Source organism: Tarenaya hassleriana, unplaced genomic scaffold (genome assembly GCF_000463585.1).
Source record: "Tarenaya hassleriana unplaced genomic scaffold, ASM46358v1 Cleome13, whole genome shotgun sequence".
In the NCBI taxonomy this organism is placed as follows: Eukaryota; Viridiplantae; Streptophyta; class Magnoliopsida; order Brassicales; family Cleomaceae; genus Tarenaya; species Tarenaya hassleriana.
Genome location: NW_010963495.1, coordinates 2,297,130 through 2,317,758, shown reverse-complemented (window position 1 = coordinate 2,317,758; position 20,629 = coordinate 2,297,130). Strand labels below are relative to the sequence as shown.

General features: G+C 37.1%; 5 protein-coding genes across 5 annotated transcripts in view; 2 read left to right on the top strand and 3 right to left on the bottom strand.

Annotated features, from left to right (window-relative positions):
* The window catches only part of LOC104807627, a 2,509-nt gene extending 2,243 nt beyond the window's left edge, over positions 1-266 (bottom strand). Inside the window, exon 1 of the mRNA XM_010532996.2 lies at positions 15-266. The gene's annotated coding sequence lies outside the window, so the exon portion shown is untranslated. The remainder of the gene's footprint in view (positions 1-14) is intronic.
* Positions 267-1,274: 1,008 nt separating this feature from the next.
* LOC104807626 (casein kinase II subunit alpha-2-like) lies at positions 1,275-4,150 on the bottom strand. Its single transcript, XM_010532995.1, has 10 exons — positions 3,743-4,150; positions 3,228-3,357; positions 2,923-3,117; positions 2,638-2,795; positions 2,360-2,450; positions 2,213-2,278; positions 1,940-2,022; positions 1,742-1,805; positions 1,572-1,640; positions 1,275-1,474 (listed from the first exon to the last, which is right to left on the bottom strand). The coding sequence occupies exons 1-10, from the start codon at positions 4,105-4,107 to the stop codon at positions 1,421-1,423; spliced, it is 1,275 nt and encodes a 424-aa protein (XP_010531297.1). The 5' UTR covers positions 4,108-4,150; the 3' UTR covers positions 1,275-1,420.
* A 3,527-nt stretch (positions 4,151-7,677) lies between these two features.
* Positions 7,678-9,669, top strand: LOC104807853 (LOB domain-containing protein 39). The gene is made up of 3 exons (XM_010533280.2): positions 7,678-7,696; positions 8,636-8,794; positions 8,878-9,669. Exons 1-3 carry the CDS (start codon positions 7,678-7,680, stop codon positions 9,408-9,410), a joined length of 711 nt encoding a protein of 236 aa, XP_010531582.1. The 3' UTR covers positions 9,411-9,669.
* A 2,912-nt stretch (positions 9,670-12,581) lies between these two features.
* On the bottom strand, positions 12,582-14,413 carry LOC104807625 (peroxidase 50). Its single transcript, XM_010532994.1, has 4 exons — positions 14,062-14,413; positions 13,765-13,965; positions 13,514-13,679; positions 12,582-13,125 (listed from the first exon to the last, which is right to left on the bottom strand). The coding sequence occupies exons 1-4, from the start codon at positions 14,281-14,283 to the stop codon at positions 12,719-12,721; spliced, it is 996 nt and encodes a 331-aa protein (XP_010531296.1). The 5' UTR covers positions 14,284-14,413; the 3' UTR covers positions 12,582-12,718.
* Positions 14,414-17,743: 3,330 nt separating this feature from the next.
* Positions 17,744-20,555, top strand: LOC104807624 (ribonuclease III domain-containing protein RNC1, chloroplastic). The gene is made up of 5 exons (XM_010532993.2): positions 17,744-18,741; positions 19,250-19,454; positions 19,664-19,864; positions 19,962-20,048; positions 20,129-20,555. Exons 1-5 carry the CDS (start codon positions 17,921-17,923, stop codon positions 20,444-20,446), a joined length of 1,632 nt encoding a protein of 543 aa, XP_010531295.1. The 5' UTR covers positions 17,744-17,920; the 3' UTR covers positions 20,447-20,555.
* Positions 20,556-20,629: the final 74 nt, after the last annotated feature.

Sequence of the window (20,629 nt, the reverse complement as noted above, 5' to 3'; positions counted from 1 at the left end):
TTTGCTTCGTTCATGAACGGCTCGACGAAGAACAATCGAGAAATCTGATCGATCTCTTGATTTTTCGATCTCAATTTTAATCGGAAACTCGCACCTTTTATACTTCTCTCGCCCTCCCCGCACCTCTTGTTGCTGCCGCCAATAGACAGATTTATTTATGATTAACCGACACGGATAGAAGGGTAATAAAAGAACTAAAGAAGAGAGGAATTCGAGCCGTTTTAAATTTTGGATTCTGACGTTTGTTAAGGCATTCATGACCGTCCATTAGGGGTGGGGTGGGTATGAGAGATTTGAATTTGGATTCGGGAGGTTCGGATATCTAGTTATAAGATTTGTATATGGTATTTGGTATTTACGAGTATCCAGAGTATGGTATCCGGAATAATGATCGGGTATTCGCGGGTATCCGGATCTGGATTTATTTAAGAAAAACAATAATATTTATATATAAATTTTTCAAAAAATGAAGATATATTTATAAAAATTGATGAATTATGATAAAATATATGAGACAAAGGAGATAATAAGAGGTAAATAATAATAAATTTTATTTTTTTTTGAATTAATATTAAAATATATGAAATTATTTAATCTAAAATAATTATATTTTATAAAAATATTATATAAATATAATTTATAATTATTTATAATCATAATTGTCAGGTACCCGCGGATATCCGGTTTTAAAAATTCTATTATCCAGATTTGGATTCAGATTCACGGATATTGAAAAATCGAAATTTGGATTCAAATTTGAAAATTACGAATACCCTAAAATCGGGTATCCGTGAGACGAGTATCCGACGGATACCCGATTTTCGGATATTTGTGCCCAGCCCTACCGTCCATGGCCAAACCCCCGTCCCAAAATTGTAAGATTGTTTCCATAATTCCATGTCCAATTCCAACTAAATCTCCTCACCTTTACAAACTAAAAAGCATACTTTTAACTCAAGAATTTAAAGTTAACCCTTTTTTTGGGTCATCCCTCTGACGATGATTACATGTGGGGAATATAATATTCTGCCCTAATTCGAATCCTTAAAACATTAGCATTGAGATATCAGACTAAATTTTGAAAAGAAAAAATATATAGATACATATTACTTCAAAGATTTTTCAATGAAATATTTTGTTTTATTATTTTTTCCCTGATTGAAATCGATACAATTTTGAAAAGAATAAAAAAAATGTGTTTAATAGAAGATTATAGTGGGAGAGCATTAACTTTTCAAACATTAAAGGAGAAAAATAATTCAACCATATATATATATGTAATATAAAAGCAGGCAAAAACATCCAACACTTGATGATGACATGTGAAGTAAGAAACAACATTTTTTGAGGTTGAGAAAACATGAATAATAAAGAAATCCAGTTGAGTTTTCAACAAATGGAGGAAAGGGAAAAGACAGTGTCAGTGGCTGCTGCTTTCTGCGTTTCTGATGATCGGTTTGAAATACGGATGCGCCTACACACACACAACATCAACTCTTTTTCTTCAGACGCAACATCATAGAACCATGAGTTAGTTTGTATCATGCATGAAAAAGGCACATCTATTTTACCATGGCTTCTTTGGCGGTCGGCCTTTCTTGGTGATCGTATCTCAGCAACTTGTCAACAAAATCAACCGCCTTTTTTGAGAAACAAAAAAAAAAACACACAATCATTAATCAGATGTTCATAATGTGTTGGTGCTTCACATAAGAATAAGCAGTCAGTGGGAGTTGTGTACCTCAGGAACTGCCAAGTGCTGGTTCTCAGAGTTTATGAACTTTGACCATGGTTTCCGGCTATGTCTGGAGATCAATCAGGACCCAATTGTTTCTTAATGCTTTAACATTGTTGAAAATAGAAAAGAAACGGAAATTTTCAACAAAAAAAAAATCTGTCAATATATATATATATATATACGTATATAATCTGACAATACCTCCCAACAAGTGCTGCAAGATTCGGGTCCATCTCTATCCGGTATTTGTTTAGGTAGGCATTAAGTTCATCTGTACCAAGCACCTGCCATTGTGCACACGTACACAAATAATAATCTTCACTTAACACCCATGAATGAGCCTGACATGTCTTCCATATTTGTTTTGTGTTCTAAAGATCATATTCTTCTCCAGTAAAATCAAGGATGAGAGTTCATATATGGAAGATTCAACAGGGGCAGCCTGAAAGACGAACACTTTCTGCAGGACATTACCTTTGCAATTTTGACCAACTGATCATAGTTGTCATGGCCATAGAAGAATGGTTCCTTGCGGAATATCTGCAACCAAATCTCAGTATCAGCATCCATATACTTGGCCGTATTTCCATAAATCAAGATAAACTAATCTGGTCTGCTCACCATTCCAGCAAACATGCATCCAAGACTCCACAAGTCTAGAGAATAGTCATAATCCTGCAAATCAACCAGCAGCTCTGGACCTTTAAAGTACCTGCTCATTAGCACAAGTGAATTACACAAATTGAAAACTGTGCCTCAACTTATAAAATCTAAATATGGAATGCATCCCTTCTACAATACAGGAAATTCATTTCTCGAATAGGTTTCTATCAACAGGAATGTGTACTAAGGAACAAATCCCATGGTGCAGTGGTTTACACCCAATCAAAGGAAATTACCTAGAAGCTACACGGACGTTGTACTCTTTTCCAGGATGATAGAATTCTGCCAATCCCCAGTCAATTAGACGTAGCTTTCGTTGTTCATGATCAATCATCACATTATGTGGTTTCACATCTCTGTGCATGATTCCCCTCGAGTGGCAATAGTCCAATGCCTACATAAGTGAGAGACAAAAAATATATGTTACTAATAGTTCAGGAGCCGAAATAAGGTATGCCACAGCTTCTGATTTTATCAGTTCATCTCAAGTTTTATGTATAACAAATGAACAACCAATGTACCTTCAGAAGTTCGTAGATATAATATCGAATATCGTAGTCTGAGAGTGTTGGATAGAGCACTTTAAAATCCTTGTTATTCACATACTCAAATATCAAGCTGGGAGTCTTTGACTGCTGATCTCTAACAATATCTAGCAATTTCACAATATTTGGACCGCCACAAAGGTTCTGCAGAATCTTAATTTCCCTCTTAATCTGCGTCGAGGGGAAGCAAAAAGCGTTAGGAACATCGCCACTAGGACAAACCAAGGCAAAGTTTGAAAAATGCATTGGTAAAAATGAGCACACATCTCGACATAACTCACCTTCTTCTTCTTCACCGGTTTCAGAATCTTGATAATGCATTTTTCATTATCAGTGGTGTGTATACCCTCAAACACCTCACTGTATTTGCCCCTTCCGACCTTCCTCGCCACCTCGTAATCATCCTGTTCACTGTGTCATCGAAGGAGCAACCTCATAACATGCAACACAAACTCACAATCGTACCACTTAAACAAAAAAAGTATATTTGTCCGAAATCAGATGAGATTCAACTATCTAGAAGACTACAACACATAGATTAATCCTCCCAATCTCAAGGATGAACGAAGAGCACATCCAAGCCAATAAAACCACGAAATGTGACAGAAATAAATCAAAGTGTGTATGTTTCAACTGATTCTACACAGCAATTGCCTAAATAGGTACTGGAAATAAGACCCTAAACCTACATTCCTCTACCATTACACAAACAGTCCACACCCTATGAACATCCAAGAAAAACGAGGAAACAGGTAAATAGAACAATCATAGAGATGGGCAAGGAATCTCAAAGTACCCCCATTGAACGGTGAGGGACTCGTAGTCCCAGTACTCCTTGGGCCTGACGATGTTGACATCGGCGTAAACCCTAGCCTTCGACGGAGCGCCGGGACAGCGGATCGACTTTCCGATCTTCTGAGCCATCGTTTCCGGCGTGTCACCACCCTTAACGCGCTGTTGCCGGAGCTGGTGGCGGTAAAGCGATGCGAAGCCGCGGACGACCCCGACGGAAGGCAACGCCGGCGAGAAACGGAGGCTTCCCTTCCCCAAAGAAGGAGAAGAACGACCGGAGAAGATGGAGAACAGATTATTACTGGAGGCGGCGGAGGAGGAGACGTTGCGAAGAGAGGAGGTTATGAATCGCGAGGGCCTTGAGGCCATTAAGAGAGTCTTTACCTCGGGAAATCGAGACTAAGGCAAGAATCGCTTTTTCTTCAATCTTTTTGCTTTCCGTCGAAACGATCATGGTTGATTCCAAACGGCGTCGTTTAGGGCTCCCCAAAGGGGTAATAGTAAACCTATTTAAATTGTAGGGTCAGACTAATAATAAACCAAAAGTACAGGGTGCAAAAACTAAAAAACGTGTGACCGTAGCCAGAGAGGAGCTTTCTACGTTTCGATCTCCGCGTGCTCATTTTCGATGAAATATTGATCGGACGCCATGGATGGATAATCAGAGAAGCCTCTGCTTGGACGCCACGAACCTTTTATCTTCATCAACCTCGTGGTTATGCATGTGTGTATATAGACTCGTTTTATCAGATTGAGATATATATCTGTTATGTGGTTTTCGTTTCTGGGTAAGGGAAGATAGTAAACTAACAACTTAACCGTAGTCTATCTTCGTATTAAGAAAAGGATCTGACTTTCGATCATTTGGCGTCGTAAATCATCTGCCATTCAAACCGTTATGTCTGCTTCACTGTCCTCTTCAACAGGTAAGGTTGTTCTCATGCTTGGTTCTGCTCCCACGGCTTTTCTTCTTGTATGGTTATAACCGTTATTACATTTTCATGAGCTTCCTCATGGCTCTTGAGTTTAGGTGTTATGTGATCAGCCCATTACATGATTCTATGGATGAACAGCTATGATAACCAGTAGTGATGGTTAGTGATAAATGTAAGTGTAATTGATGGATAAGAAAGAAAAGTTCGAAGACTTACACCAAAAGCGGAGCTTTCACCTTATCCTCATAGCTAGTCCCCACCTTCCTTGATTCTGACGCCAGCAACCCCTCACTTTGCTGGAAAAAAAAAATAATTTTTTTATTTTCTCGTAATTGATGCATAAACATGACTGAAACATTTAGATACCAACCATGTAGACAGTTTTTTTTTTGTTAACCGGATGTTACATGCTGATATACAAACTAATTATGGGTTCGAAAACAAGTTGTGAGTCAAATATACTCCCCATTCCAACTTGAATCTCGAATTCGAGACATACGTTTCATCTGTTCAAGATGGGTCCATGTACATTTCGTTGAATAAGCCAAATACAGGTTAATTTCAAAAAAGAAGATCACCATTAATAGTTCATAACGAATAGCATTGCTATAATCTTCCTCATAGTTCAAAATACCAATGATAAGAAAACATAAAGGTCCAAAACCGGAAGTGTTCCCTTTTTATTGATTAAATTTGAGTGGACATTGCTTGCATTCTCTCCGGTTTTGCATGTCAATGGTGGAAAAAACCAATTAAAAGAATCAAATCGCTGTAACAAAATGGAGTTTCTTATAAATAAATAAAAATTGGTATATCAGGTAAGTTTTGTATAAAATTTTTGTTCCACTTAATCCATTTTCGAATGGTTGGATTTCAAGGAGACTAATGATTATGCCCCTTTTTTTTAATATAAAAGATGAATCCATTAGGATATTTTGGATTGGTCAGCGTCAGACCAACCAACACACGAAAAGAACATCTTGCCAATGCTAAATTTCGGGGCATATGTTAAGGTTCAAAATGTCTCATGGGAGATATGAAAACAAATTAGAGTCCCCCTTCATATGATGTAACTGTTGAACTCCTCACCGATTCTTGTTCTTTGAATCGCGACAACAATTAAATGGTTGTCATATCGTACGTGGATGGCTCCCCCCAATGTGTCAGGAGCCTTTGTACCTTCTAATTTCATTTTCAATTCAAAAAGCAGAGGAGACAAATATTAATAGAATACCGTTCGTTAAATAATTTATTTTCATGCGTGAAATTCGATTATATTTGTTATTTCAAATATTGTATTCGAACATTATATATATATATAATATAATTGTTAAAATACAGTTTTAGAATTATTCGATTGAAATTTTAATCATATTTACCGTACAAGAACGACTATTGATTCATGGTCTTCGAATAAAAACCGGTACGCCCATGTGAGCTGTAAAGTGTACGGAAAGAAAGTGACAGTATTAGTTGATAATTTTTCAGATAATGATGACACGTAGGAAGTGACAATGACATTATTAGCTGATAATTTCCGAAATAATTATTATTAGAGACATTAGGTTAAGATATGCTGTAGATTTGTCATGTTTCATATACTTTTAAAAAATGTAAAAGGGCTTTTTGAATTTTCCCATCCTTAATCCTAGTTTATTAAACGTTTAATGTGGTTACATAAACAGTAAATTATATTATCAGATGGTTTAGTTTAAATAAATTTGTTATGATTTAATTTGGATATTATCAATTTCATTTGGTTTAGACTTTTTTGTTCACTTTCTTTTTCTTTATTTCATATTATCTTTATAAAAATACAAATTTTATTCTAGAGTTTAATTATTAAAAAAAACGTTCTAGATTGTAGCATGTCAATATGTATTCGTGGAGCCTCTATTATATCCTACTTATCTTATATAATACTCCTTCCGTTTTTTAATAAATCTCATTTTAGAGATTATTTTTTATTTCTAATAGTTGTAATTTTATATTTTTTGAGTGCTTTTTAATAATAAAAAAAATCCAATTTTATCTTTAATTTAAAAATAAAATTTAATAGAATATTAAGGTGGATATGATTTTAATGAGGGCACATATAACTTTAAAAAAAATTTAAAATTGCGAAAACAATTAAAACGACATCTATATAAAAACGAAAAGAATAAGAGATAAAAACCCGTTGGTAAGTACTGTCCAACGTAATTGATACAAAGTTCACTAAATCTCTTATTTAATGAACTTACATCAATGAATACAAGATTCAGGCATCTAACTATGGCAATACACTTCCTTGTATACAATGGACTGATTAAATAATTATATATATAAATATATATATATATATTTAAATATTAGTTCAAGACCTATTCCACGTAAGAGTGACATGAACCGAACTTGAAATTAGGTTAAAAAAAATGGATGTCGTCACGAAGAATTATAAAAATCATTTTATGCTCTATAATGACATGAATATATACATACACAAATACGTCCTACAACCCTGGTTTTAATGATGTGCAGATTTCATTCCAAGTTTTGGTTTTACACCGAATCATTTTGACCTTGCATCTACCAATATATTATATATATAATCCATTCTTAATAATGCGCTATTAATTAGTTTGGATCTTACGTTTTTTGTAAATACACATTATACCTATACATAAAACTATATATATATATATATATATATAACAAATGAAAAGTAAATAAAAGAAAAAAAGAGTTGGTGGACTGGAATGAACACACATGGCTTTAAATGGTTGCTAGTTCCCCCTATCTGATTACCAGCGCTCTCCCAATGATTAACCCCCAAAAATAACAAAAATCACTCAATAATAAATTTTTTTTTAAAAAATATTAGATACACTTTCTTATAAACAATAATAAATGTTGTTGATAATAGCAAATAAATAAATAATTAATTAAATAAAACCCTAGAGCCTCAATTCCATACAAAAATCCAAACCACTTGTAACCAATAATTTTCACACCAACCGCGTCCATGTGCACCCCACGCCACGGTACACCACACCCACACCGTCGTCTGACGTCAGCTTTCTCTGTCATTTCCCCAATGCCCAATGTTTATTTATCTTCTTCCAATTTAAATATCGTTTCACTGTAACCAAAATATATATATATGTTCAGAGCATATAGATATAATATGCATAAATGGACCGTGTTTAGCGAATAAATAAAATAAACGGAAATAAATGAAGTAATGGACAAAGTATTCGCGGAGACAAGGAGCCGCTCTCCTTACCCCAACACCTTGGAAATCCCCTCTCTCTCACTACCTCTACATTTGTTTCACATTTTAAAACTTTAATTACAGTTTTGACTGTCCTTTTTTTTTCTTAATATTCGTTTAGATTTTAAATTAACTTAACCTTTTTACTGAAAACTTTCTACTGCTGCTTCACCCTTATTAGACGATGTATCTTTTCTTTTACAAAGCAACATTTTAGGGTCTCTCAACGCAGACCAGTTTTTTTTTTAAATCATGATCCGAATTTTGATAAACTAGAGACTGCTACTCATATTGTATCAAATTAAAATTTCCTTGTTATATATTTTTATTTCAGTTTCAATAAAGTTTCCCGTTAAATATTTGCAATGATGTGGTCCAATCCTCTAGCTAATAGCTTGCCCCCTGAATTTCAAACGTATAATAGAAAAATATACAAAAAATGCGTTATTAATTTTCATTTTTAATAATGGAAAAAGGAGGGGGCAGAGAATAAGATGAAGACAAGTTGACTCATTATTTTATTACGCCCTCGCTTCTATAAATCCACCCCTCTCTTCTTCCATCCCAAACTTGCTTCTCTTCCCTCTCCCTCTCTCTGGTGGGTTTACTCTGAAATCAGTAGAAAATATCTCCATTTGTCTTCGATCGCGAATCAATCTTCCATTCTCTTGTTGCCTCCAGCGAATCTGGAATTTTTTTTTCTTGGAAGAGTGTGAATCCAATGAGTTGCAATGCATCCTCCGTCCATGCCTTCAGTGGATCGAATCCGCTGAGGCTCAGGGCCACGCCACCGTCTTCGTCGCCAAGTTCTTCGGCCGCGCCGGTCTCATGTCCTTCATCTCCTCCGTCCCCGATTCTCAACGCCCTGGTACCATTCCTCTCTCTCTCTCTCCTGATTTTGTTTTTTGAAATTTGAAATACCCTTTCGTTCTGACCATTTTTGGATTTCAGCTCTGTTTCAGTCGTTACTCTTCGAGGCCTGTGGGAGGACGGTGAACCCCGTGAACGGCGCGGTGGGGCTGCTGTGGACCGGAAACTGGCACGTCTGCCAGGCGGCGATGGAGACAGTCCTCCGCGGTGGATCCTTGCGGCCGATCCCGGAGCTTCTCTCCACTGGATCTCCTCCACCGTTCATGGCCACCGACCAGGCTTCCAAAATCAGTACATCCATGTGGCGGTTGCCGCGTAAGGATGGTTCGACGGACGATAACCCTAGCCACCACTGTCGCTTCTCCAGATCCAAGGCGGCGACGGAGAAACGGAAGCGGCAGAAGCCGGATCAGCCTGCTGGTTCGAATCTGGATCTCCATCTGAACCACGGGCTCCCTTCGGCGGCGCCGTGCAAGGAGGTGATAACCGGCGATCGGCCGGGAACTCCGTCGATGATATCGGAGGAGTCGGTAACGACGTCGTGTTGGGACGGTGGGTTCGGTGATCAGTACGGCAACGGAGGAGAGAGGAAGCTACTGAATCTGTTTGTTTAAAAACCGACGGTGTTTTCTTCATCTCATTATCTTCTTTTATTCTCCGGGCCATAAATTTTGGTTTTTGTTTTTGTGTGGGAACGATTTTTAGTTCCTCTTTCTATATATATATATATATATCCGGTTAAATTTGAGACACTTATGATGTAGAATGACCGGCTAATTCATGATTTCTCCCTTTGATTATCGTCGTAATCAGAGATTTGAGAAAAATGATAAATTTGCCGGTTTTAAAACTAATTATATTTATAAAATTCTATTTTCTTTTCCTTTTGTTCGTTGCCTTGATGAATTATCCAAGTACACACCTGTTCTTGAAACGGAGACGTAAGATATCATCAACCCACAGCAGCTCTAGAGTCACGCCCATTAACATTAGTCTTATATATCCAAAGTCGGAATCTTAATTGTAATTATGATTTAGCCATAGAAGCATTAGTTATGACAAGTTTTTTGTTTATTGTTTTGGATTAGCTTTATATTGGACACTTAATTACAATTTTAATTAGGTACATCTGTTTCTGGGTTGGGGGGGGGGGAGAAGGCAAAGCAAGTAAGGTCCCAATGGATAAAGTCATATGGCTTATGGATAATGCAAAGAGTCGTTTTTTACAGAAACCATAGTGATAACCTCTCTAATAATGAAAACCATGTATATATGTGTATATATACCGACAAGAATTTTAGATAATTAGAAATGCTGATGCTTTAATTCTGTAGCCAAATATATTCTCTCAAATAATTATATATTTTTTGAGAGAGAATAAAAGGGTGGGACCCAGAGATATTCGGAAAATCTGCAACACGTCTCCCTTCACTTGCCTCATCCAGACAACTGGGAAAGGAACCTCACTTCCACTTTTTCATTAAATTGTGTTTGCTTCGTTCATGTCGTGTTCGTCTCCGTTTCTCCTCCTTTCTTTATTTTATTTTTTAAAATTCTCTCTCTATTTTTTTCGCGTCTAAAAATTAATACTACTTACACCTTTTTCTTTATACGTATATATATTCCATTTTTGTAATAAAATCGTAATTGAACATTCATTTGCACCCCCGAAAATTTTCTTTTTCACGAACGTTTAATATTCTCTATTAAAAAAAAAAGATCAAAGTTTTCAAAGAGGTGTGGGAAAATTTTTCGAGTCGCCGCATAAATGTAAAGCGGGGCCCACAGTGAGATAGAACACACGAAGATCCACGTCAGCTACGAAGCATCTTAGCGGTCTATCTATCGAAGGCATCTTGAACTAAACACATCAGATTCCTCCACATTCGGAGCACCAAATCCCCTTCTCTCCAAGTCGCAGCCAACTCGATCTTTTCCATGTTTTTTTTTTATAAAATTCTTTTCCATGTTTCGGTTCTCTTTGTCATGTTTTTTTTTTTTGTTTCTATTATTTATTTCTTTGTTTGTGAAAACAAAATCCAGGAACTCCAATTTTTTTTGTTAAAAATATATTGTATATCAATAACTGAAAACATCTGTCTTAGATTGATTGTTACGAGTCAATTTGGACGCATTTTATATGATTTAGTGCCATTAGTTAGAAACCACTGGTTCCTGATTACTTGAATTCGGAATGCATTGCCACTGAATGATAAAAATAAAAATAGATGTTTTTTTATAGCATGTTTATTTTTAATAAAACCAACTTTAAATATAAAAGTTAAATGAATATAATTAAGAAACAGAAAAATAAAATCTAAAAATAGCCACCACTACCTGAGGGAGGAGAATCAAATAAACTTGAGCATAACCAAGAATTAATAAAGGGTGTGACGCGGATTTCACCACCGTCTCCTTTTTCGTTTTTTTTTAAAAATTTATTTTAATGAGTATTAGTACGGATGGGGACATAATTTCAATTAATTGCGATTAGGTTACTAATTAATCCTTGGTCCCTTTGGAAATGGTAAACGTAATAGTCATTACAAATCTTTATTTCTCTTAAAAGAAATCATCACTTTTGCCTTTTTCCATAATCCGACAATTTTTTTTTGGGTCTCGGAGAGTCATAATTTGTAATGTTTTCAGATAAACCGAAGGACCATGGGACGGGCAGATCGGACATCGTATTTATCGAGTGCTAATAATAAAAGTATGATCACGATGGTCAGAAAACACATTAACTAAACCTGCAAACACCTGAAATCTGATGAATTAATGAAAAAAAAATGCGAGCCCATTCATACACACGCACGTCATTCCTCTTCACTAGTGAAATATGTATGCATGCATGAGTATACGTACGTACGTATGTATATATGTATGTATGTATGTATGTATGTATGAAAAACGAAGTGTCGCGGAAGTTGCAAAGAGCAAATTGGATGCCTCAAGGGAGGAGGCCGTGGGGACAAGGCTGGTTGCTTCTCCATCCGCTGTTGGTTATGGCCTTTATATGTATATGTATATATATATATATATATACTCTGTCTGTAAATTATACCAAGGCCAAGGGCATATATGGTTTTTTAATTACATTCATATTTAATTTCATATGCTCAGTGAAGTTCACAGCAACAGCTTAGTTCGGTGTATATCCGTAGAAATGAACCAGAAAAAAAAAAACAAAAGAGCGAAGAATCCGACAGAGAGTCGTGGTCGGGCACGAGACTTCACGTGCTTCGGCGGCTATTATTCAGAGAGAGAAGAAAATTGAAAAGATTCTCCGCCATATATCGTTGACCGAACTGATCTTCCCATCTTCTCTCTCCACTGTCTCCTTTGATCTTCGTTTTTTCGGCCGAACACTTATTGTACAAGACCCAAGTGAACCCGACACTCACACGACCATTCTTGCATGGCATACATTTTATATATTGTATCCTCTTTTCACATTTTCAAAATCAATATACAGTTACTTCTTGAAAATTTTATAGAAATAACCTTCCTAAAAAAATAAATAAAGAATATATGAAATGGAGTACATATGCGAGACTTTTGACTTATGAAAAAAAATGAACTGAAGCCCATTGTGTAACGATATATAATGGGCTTCTCGTGGCATTAGATTTTTTTAGGTCGTAATATCGAGTCAAGTCGGTCCAGGAGCCATATTTTCATCATATAAAATGCCTGGTGTATTTATATTTATTTTTTTATGAATATATATATATATATATTTATTTATTTATTTTATCAAGACCAAAACGTTTTATTTATTTATATTTCTTTGTATTGGAAATTTATTCTTTACGCTTAAGATCTTGAGTTGAACCAATTGACGTTGCAACCCTTAACAACACCCCAAAGAAAAAAAACCCAGAAATCCAAGAAAAAAGAAATTCCCCTTTACGAGGAGGCGTTAATTGAAAGCTCCACAATCTCGGCGAATATTGCCGTTACGACCAGTCTTGACGCCGACACGGCCGAGCTTGATCATGGCATTAGTGAAGGCTTGATTGAACAACTGCCCATTGCTCGCCCACTGGTTAACCGTTGACTTTGACCTAGGGTCCGTGAACAGAACCTGGTCCGAAGTGAAAAGCCCTTTCCCCTGCTGCAGATTCTTGTAGTAGACGTTGTCGAACTGCCTCGGTGTGGTGGGGTCCATGTTTATCGCCACACGTGGATCCACGTTGCGCGGGCATGCTGCCTGAAGTTGTGCCACGTAAGCCTTGTTCAGCGTGGGGTCCACTGGGCTGGTCCTACTGAAGCTGTAGATCCTGTTGAAGACCTTTGTGCAGTGCGCGAATCCCAGCGTGTGCGCCCCTTTATTAATCAAAATTTAATTTAATTCTTTAATTACTAATTAGTCGTCACATATCTTATTCGCCGATTTCAAAACAATAAATCAAATCTATTTGTAAAACGCTTAACCTTTACGTACGTTGAATATTCTTCGGCGTCTCGCGTGCCGATCATGCATCGTTGTGAATATAGATAATGCAGTTGTATGTTTTCCAAAAGTCATCCTCTCGTGTTTATTTCAATTTCCTTCATTTTTTTTCATGCGTATACGCATTTGAATACGGAGATATCTCATTATTCAAGAACTTGTGCTAAGATTTCCAACACGGTCATATTCCAAATCTAAAATTTTAAAATATACCTTTTTTTTTATAAAAAAAAAACAAGTGTTGAATGATTGATGGGTTACCGGAGAGAGCGATCATATCGGTGAGGCTAAGTCCGTTCTTGGCGAAGAGGGAACTGAGTTTGTTCAAATCGTCGGTGGGCTGAGGCAACTTCCCTCCGACACTCGCCGCCGTGGAAGACAGTCCATCAAGCCTTCCCAACTCCACTTCATATCTTGGTCCCCCCGCCTGTAACGTTTACTTAATTTAATTCATTATTTATATATTGATTACAATTATAATGATTGTATATAAAATATGGCGTCGTACGGACCAGGAGAACGACGTCACGGGTGGCGATGGCGAGAATATCGGCGCAAGAAACTTTGTTACGGCAACTTGGGAAGGCGTCGACGGCCTGTTTGGCCTTGATGACTGTGTCGAATCCGTCTCCGGCCAACGACAAGTTGTCCGGGTGATCCTTCTCCGCCTTGTTGTTCCCCGTCGACGCTATCATCACCGACGCATCACACCCCTGCACGTATATGCGTTTACATGTACGCCATTTTTACATCCATGTGGAGAAAAGATATTGTATAAGTATCTCAAACGTTGAAAGAATCTGCGTTACATTGACGAAACAGTCGTGGAAGAAGAGGCGGAGAGTGGCTGGGATGGTGACGAAGGTCTGTTGGATTTTCTGCTGGACGACGTTTCGGACGATCTGTTCGACGTTGGGACATGAGTTTGCGTAGAAGTTGCGTCTGAGCTGAGCAGAAGCTGTGTCCGGAAGCAAACAGAGGCTCATATACATGCACAGCATCACCAGTACGAGGTTGATCCCACGACCCATCTCTTGTTTTCCCCAAATTAACCTCTCTAGCAAAAAAAAAAAAAAAGAAACGAAAGAGAAGATGATTCTTGATTCTTTAACGTTACGATTACTGTTGTGGTGTGGTCTGATATGATTAGAGTGGTACCAAGGAAGGGCATTTATATGCGTTGGAGATAGAGCGAAAACAAACCCTTTTTTTTTTTTTTGCTTTTTTGTGGCGGACACAAGAAGGGATACAGCTGGCATTTTATAATCTATATTTAAATGAAATGATTCATTTGGCCGTTTCTTGCGATTTGTTATTGTTTATGACATTTTTTTTAGATTTTATTTTTGTAAGGGAATCAAAGTGGTGAGAGACAGAGAGAGAGAGTGATGGGAGGGAATAAATTGTTTTATAGGCCGCCTTTGTTCTGTTCTCAACTGCCCCCTTCGCTGACTTGAGTATTTGCCATTTGTTCTTACGCACCTCGTCGCCTGTCTCTGTCATATTCACATGTGTATATATATTTATACTTTTCAACTTGATTGAATCTCGTGGTGATGCAGTACTGAATTCACGAGGTTCGACCGATTTTAAATTTTGAATAAATGTAACTTTTTTGTTGATGATTTAGTCATATATAATTTCGATGCGTTTTTTTCAAAAGGCATGTAAAAAGGGTTCCATGGTGTGTGTGTATATATATAGCAATCATACTTTTCACTCTCTGTCGTCATCTTATATTATGGCCCCTTTTTTTCAAAATAAAAAACATTGTTCATATCCAAACCAAATTGGAAGTTACATAATAATTGCTAGGTTGGAACACGAAATCTTATCCAAAGTCCCCTATTCAGTTTTATGGTAATCTGCGTCCGAAATTTGAAGAATACACATATTGATTACCCTATGAGAATTAACTAGATAAATGTACGAAATGATTCGAAAATCATTCCATGAAAAATATCACCCAAAAAAAGTTATCATAATCAATAGATTATTTTGAGGTAAATTAGATAAACGCATATAAAGTCGCTTATGCTTAACCTCTTTGATTCAAGATGGAAGGGTAACATTATCGGAACAGGTAAGGGTAGTTCAAATAAATATGGTCCAAATGCCTCGTTTCTGGAATATACTGCTTTACAGAAGTAGGAATCAGTACTAATATAAGATGTGAATAAGGTGGATACAAAATAAAACGTGTAATATTATATATATATATATATATATATATATATATATATATATAGATGATTAATTAGTCACTCGTTTACGTAATCTTTATAAATAATGGATTAGGGTTTGATCTCTGCAGTGGAAGATATGACTCGCTTGCGTCAGGCTTGGGGTCCTTGTCCAATCAGACAACATTTTCGCGAATCATTTTGGAACTCTAGTGAAAAGACTTTAGATTTAATTAAAATAAAACCGATAGGAGAGGAAAAATATCATTAATTTGTTTGGACATTTCCAATAATTGTAGCGCCTTAATTGATTGGATTAGACGTACAGTCTCCTATATAATTCCGGCATCCCATGTTTTAATTTGAATTTTATCGGGGATAGCTTGTAAAACTAGTTCGGGACAATAGTTTACAGTCGATGAATAGTGTATATATTGCATGGACGTATTTAATTTAATAAAAAAAAAAATATGACGATGAACCGACATGGACACTCGAGTTCCAAAGTTTGGTGTCTTTAATTTTTTATTTTCATACGACCTCTCTCTATTTGGATTTATTTCACGTGCCATGTGGGCAAACACATGGAATCTTTTTCTTCTGTAAATTAAATCTTTTTAACAATCCTAGTCTCTCTCTCTCTCTCTCTCTCTCTCTACATATATATTATGTATAATCATGACTTCATAAGTGCTTTTAAGATCAGAAAATAAATAATACGTTCAGGGTTAATGATAAAATTACGTAGGAAATCACTATGCAACTATGTTATCCATATCTTGATTTTCATATTTAAAAATTACATATATATTTTTATATTCAGTATAAAACTGATTCTACGAAAAAAATGTGAAATCGAGTTAGTTATGACAGAAATGGAGTAATGTATTTATATATAAACCAAGTTGTTGAGTTAAAAATGAGCATGCTAACGTTTGCAGCATATGTCGTTTTACTAAAATTGGTAATCAAAAATCAAATAATAGATTATAGTCAAAATCAAATTATACCTGTCACAAACACAAGTAAAATTTTTCTTGATTATTCTTCACCTAATTCTTGTTAGAAATTGTATGTTTATTTCACTTAATAATATTCAAGGTTTTCCAATGTGGTGGAAGTAGATGATGGTGAGGTTAACTCTATTTATTTAACTTTCAACGGGATTTATATATAACTCTATTTGTTTACCTTTCAACGAGAGATCGTGTGTATGTGTGTGTGTATATATATATATATATTATGTATATATTTCCAACAAAATTAAATATACTAATCTTAATTAAGCTGCGATATATATATATATATATACACACCTCCCCGACCAAAAATCAAGAGTCACCATAATTTTCTGGTTATAGCCCAAACATATACTGATTTTAATAATCACGCTTAATATATCGAAATATAATATTCCCAATCTATGATGCGGAGTGGAATGGGAACCCATCGCCCTGGGATTTGCCTCTCTGAGTTTTCACTTTCAGTAGTTTGTTTAGGAGTCCAATTCCAATTTCAAATCACGGCACTCATTTTAATTTGACTTTTTTTCTTTGTTATAAGATAAACCCACCGTATATTTTCAGTAACCTCAAAACTTAAAACGTTTTACATAAATAATAAGGTTCGGATTACTTTATAGCGCGTGAAAAAAAAATCTAAGTACGGTAATTGAATTCGATATTAGCAAGTTTAATTAATAGCACAGATCAATAGAAAAATAAAACTATAAAAAGGGTGATTATGTTATATGTATTTTTGGTGGTTGATAGGACATTATAGACTTTTAGGTCGTAATTAATACCTCGACCAAAGTTGAGTAATTGCCTATCAATAATTGAGTTGCCATTTCCATATAGCTTAAGCCAAACATTGGCTTACTCATTGTCCCGTTTTTTTTTTTAAATATTATAAATTTTTCTTCATATTTTTTTTTTGTTTCATACTCATTTCTTCACTTTTTGGTCGGTCGATTCTTATGATGATAAAATCGATGTTTTTTAAACTTGTTATATTTTTTAAAGACACACACACACACACATATATATATATATATATCATTTCTGAGATGATTATTCTTTTAAGAGAATATTATATGAGAATTGATGTCTATTTTAGATCAATGTGACTGCTAATCTGCTATATACAAACGGGCGCGCGTACACACTATATTTGATGAATATGTTTTACTTTTGAACATTTGTTGGGCCCAAAAAGCCTTCAGCAAATTTATATGGGCTTTATGGGCCCATATATGTATCTGCTGCGTTTTATATTTTCAGATTCTCAAAACGACATGACGATCTCTGAACAAAAAATCTTGTTCCCTTCCCCGCCCTCGGGTCCTCTCACCTTATCCTCGCGTAAACCTTCGTGTTTCCTTCTACCATCGCAGCCAAATCCAGAGATTGTACCTCGGTTTCTCTTCAATGTTGTGTTTTTCATCGATGATTTAACTTTGGTTGCTTGTTAGATAATCTAAACCATGGATCTTTCTGCTTCTTCATCTTCTTCTTTCCTTCGCGTTTCTCGGACGTGCCGTTCCTCTCTGGTGCCGGAACTCTCGTTTTCTTCTTCCGTATCTCAGTTTCCGACTGGAATCCAACTCAATCCTTCGAGATTTGCGAAACCCAGATTCCAGAATCTTCGTATTTGTGCCTCTGTCGCGGCGGAACCCCAGGATCTTCCTCGCGACAGTCCTCAACGCCTGCTCAAGGAGCTCGCGCAGCGTAAACGAGCAACCGGGCCGAAGAAGAAAGTGCCTCCGAAACGATTCATCCTGAGGCCGCCGTTGGACGACAAGAAATTGGCCGAGAGATTCCTCAACAGCCCGCAATTGTCGCTTAAATCGTTCCCTTTGCTCAGCTCTTGTCTCCCGCCCTCGCGGCTCAACAGCGCCGATAAGACATGGATCGACGAGTATCTTCTCGAAGCTAAACAGGCATTGGGTTACTCTCTGGAACCTTCGGAAGGGTTGCCCGACGATAACCCGGCCAAGCACTTTGACACGCTTCTCTACCTCGCGTTCCAGCACCTTTCGTGCGATAGATCGCGAGCGAGGCACGTGAAGAACGGACACTCTAGGCTCTGGTTTCTTGGGCAATACGTATTGGAGCTTGCCCTAGCGGAGTTTTTCCTGCAGAGGTATCCGAGGGAATCACCGGGGCCGATGAGGGAGAGAGTGTTTGCTTTGATAGGGAAGAGGTATCTGCCCAAATGGATAAAAGCTGCGAGCTTGCATAATTTGATATTCCCTTATGATGATATGGATAAGCTGATCAGGAAGGAGCGTGAGCCGCCTGTGAAGTAAGTCTCCGATTCATTCTGATCAGTGTTTTTTGCTGGTTCGTACGATGAATTAGCTGTTTTATTGATCAACATTTGATGATAATTTGAATCGATTATAGTAGCAGCTGAGTTAGTCGTTAGGAGTTGTGCTGAGAGTTGATGTTAAGCACTTTGATCTGTACTTGTATATCTGCGCTTCTTGTAGCACGATGCAATGTCTGATAACCTCTAGCATGGTTCTTAAGATACGTAAGAGGAAGTAAGTTTTCTTTCTTTTGATTTAGACATTGATGCAGCCTTTTGCTGTTAGGAGCAGCTAGCAGATAAAAAAAAATTCTCTCTCTTTTTTTTTTTTAAACGAAGAGTCTTGTAGCTGTTCTTACAGTGTAATTAGCATGTGGATAACCGGATATCCCTTGTGTGAGAATGATATGATTGAATTTCCAACATAGAAGTTTCCGTCATACGCCCATTATCTCGGTTTGAGTTTCGGTGAACGGTATTAATTAGTTCTTGTTCTTGCCAGATCTGTGTTCTGGGCCTTGTTTGGCGCCATATATCTATGTTACGGAATGCCAGAAGTGTATCGTGTTCTTTTTGAGGTATTTGGGATGGACCCAGATGCCGAGGACTGCCAGCCGAGGTCAAGGAGACAGCTTGAAGATGTAGACTATGTTTCGGTTGAGTTTGAAGGCAAAAAGCTGAGTTGGCAGGATGTTGCTACTTACAAGGTAGAGCTTCTCTCTTTCATTGTCACAAACTCGTTATCAAATCAAGCAACTGATACGGTAGTCTGAAGCAAAAAAACATTAAATTGACTGCTAAACAGGATAATGGTTAGTTCTTGGCCGAACGGAATAATCTCAGTAGCCTTTTTTTCTTATTCAACAATGTGGGAAGGCATTATTCATTTATATGCATGTTTCTTTTGGGTAAGCAGCCTCCGGAGGATGCTCTATTCACTCAACCGAGGTTATTCAGGGCATGTGTTCCACCGGGCATGCATCGTTTCAGGGGTAACATTTGGGATTTCGACAGCAAACCACAGGTTATGCAGACACTTGGATACCCGCTGGCTATGAATGACAAAATCCGAGAGATAACCGAAGCCAGGAACATTGAACTTGGACTCGGCTTACAGGTTAGACCGATTTGCTTCTTCTTCCTACGAGGATTAGCTCAGCTCGAGCTCGCAGGTTCTTTCCTCTTAGCTTTGGTTTCCTTTTGAACACCCACAGCTCTGTTTCTTACACCCATCGAAGCACAAGTTCGAGCATCCGAGGTTTTGTTATGAGCGGTTGGAATATGTCGGCCAGAAGATACAGGTGAATCAATCGACAATCCTTAAAAAGACATCAACTTTGTAGAACCCTTTGATCTAAACATGATGATGACGATGATGCAGGATCTGGTAATGGCGGAAAGGCTATTGATGAAGCACCTGGATGCGCCGGGGAAATGGCTGCAAGAGAAACACAGGCGATTGTTGATGAACAAGTACTGCGGAAGGTATCTAAGGGACAAACGCCTTCACAACTTCATAATATACTCGGAGGAGGTTCAAGATCGGTATGAGCATAACCGGCGGCTGAGAAATCCGGCCACCACCGCCGTCCAACAAGCCCTTCACGGCCTCTCCTACTCCGTTTATGGCAAACCCGACGTCCGGCGTCTCATGTTCGAGGTTTTCGATTTCGAACAGATTCAACCTAAACCCATGTGATCTCTCTCTGTTTTTTAAAAAAAAATTATTTATGTATTATTGCTGTTGGTTCTTAGGCGAATATCAACGTAAGATCTTTATTATGAAGTTTGAGCTCAATTTATACGTATATGTACGTACGTATGTATGTATTTATCCAATAATACAGTTTTCTTAGCCAAAAATATCTAAATTATTAATCTT

Bases quoted from the DNA above. Each gene is read 5' to 3' on its own strand.
- LOC104807625 (XM_010532994.1), bottom strand. From the start codon at position 14,283: ATGGGTCGTGGGATCAACCTCGTACTGGTGATGCTGTGCATGTATATG. The intron at 13,680-13,764 runs GTCCGTACGACG...TAAACGTTACAG, and splicing joins CCCGTGACGTCGTTCTCCTG to GCGGGGGGACCAAGATATGA. The intron at 13,126-13,513 runs GTAACCCATCAA...TGATTAATAAAG, and splicing joins CGATATGATCGCTCTCTCCG to GGGCGCACACGCTGGGATTC.
- LOC104807626 (XM_010532995.1), bottom strand. From the start codon at position 4,107: ATGGCCTCAAGGCCCTCGCGATTCATAACCTCCTCTCTTCGCAACGTC. The intron at 2,451-2,637 runs GTAATTTCCTTT...GCTAATGAGCAG, and splicing joins AACGTCCGTGTAGCTTCTAG to GTACTTTAAAGGTCCAGAGC. The intron at 1,806-1,939 runs GTATTGTCAGAT...ATTGATCTCCAG, and splicing joins CTTGCAGCACTTGTTGGGAG to ACATAGCCGGAAACCATGGT.
- LOC104807853 (XM_010533280.2), top strand. The intron at 8,795-8,877 runs GTACCATTCCTC...TTTGGATTTCAG, and splicing joins CCCCGATTCTCAACGCCCTG to CTCTGTTTCAGTCGTTACTC.
- LOC104807624 (XM_010532993.2), top strand. From the start codon at position 17,921: ATGGATCTTTCTGCTTCTTCATCTTCTTCTTTCCTTCGCGTTTCTCGG. The intron at 19,455-19,663 runs GTAGAGCTTCTC...TTGGGTAAGCAG, and splicing joins AGGATGTTGCTACTTACAAG to CCTCCGGAGGATGCTCTATT. The intron at 20,049-20,128 runs GTGAATCAATCG...ACGATGATGCAG, and splicing joins ATGTCGGCCAGAAGATACAG to GATCTGGTAATGGCGGAAAG.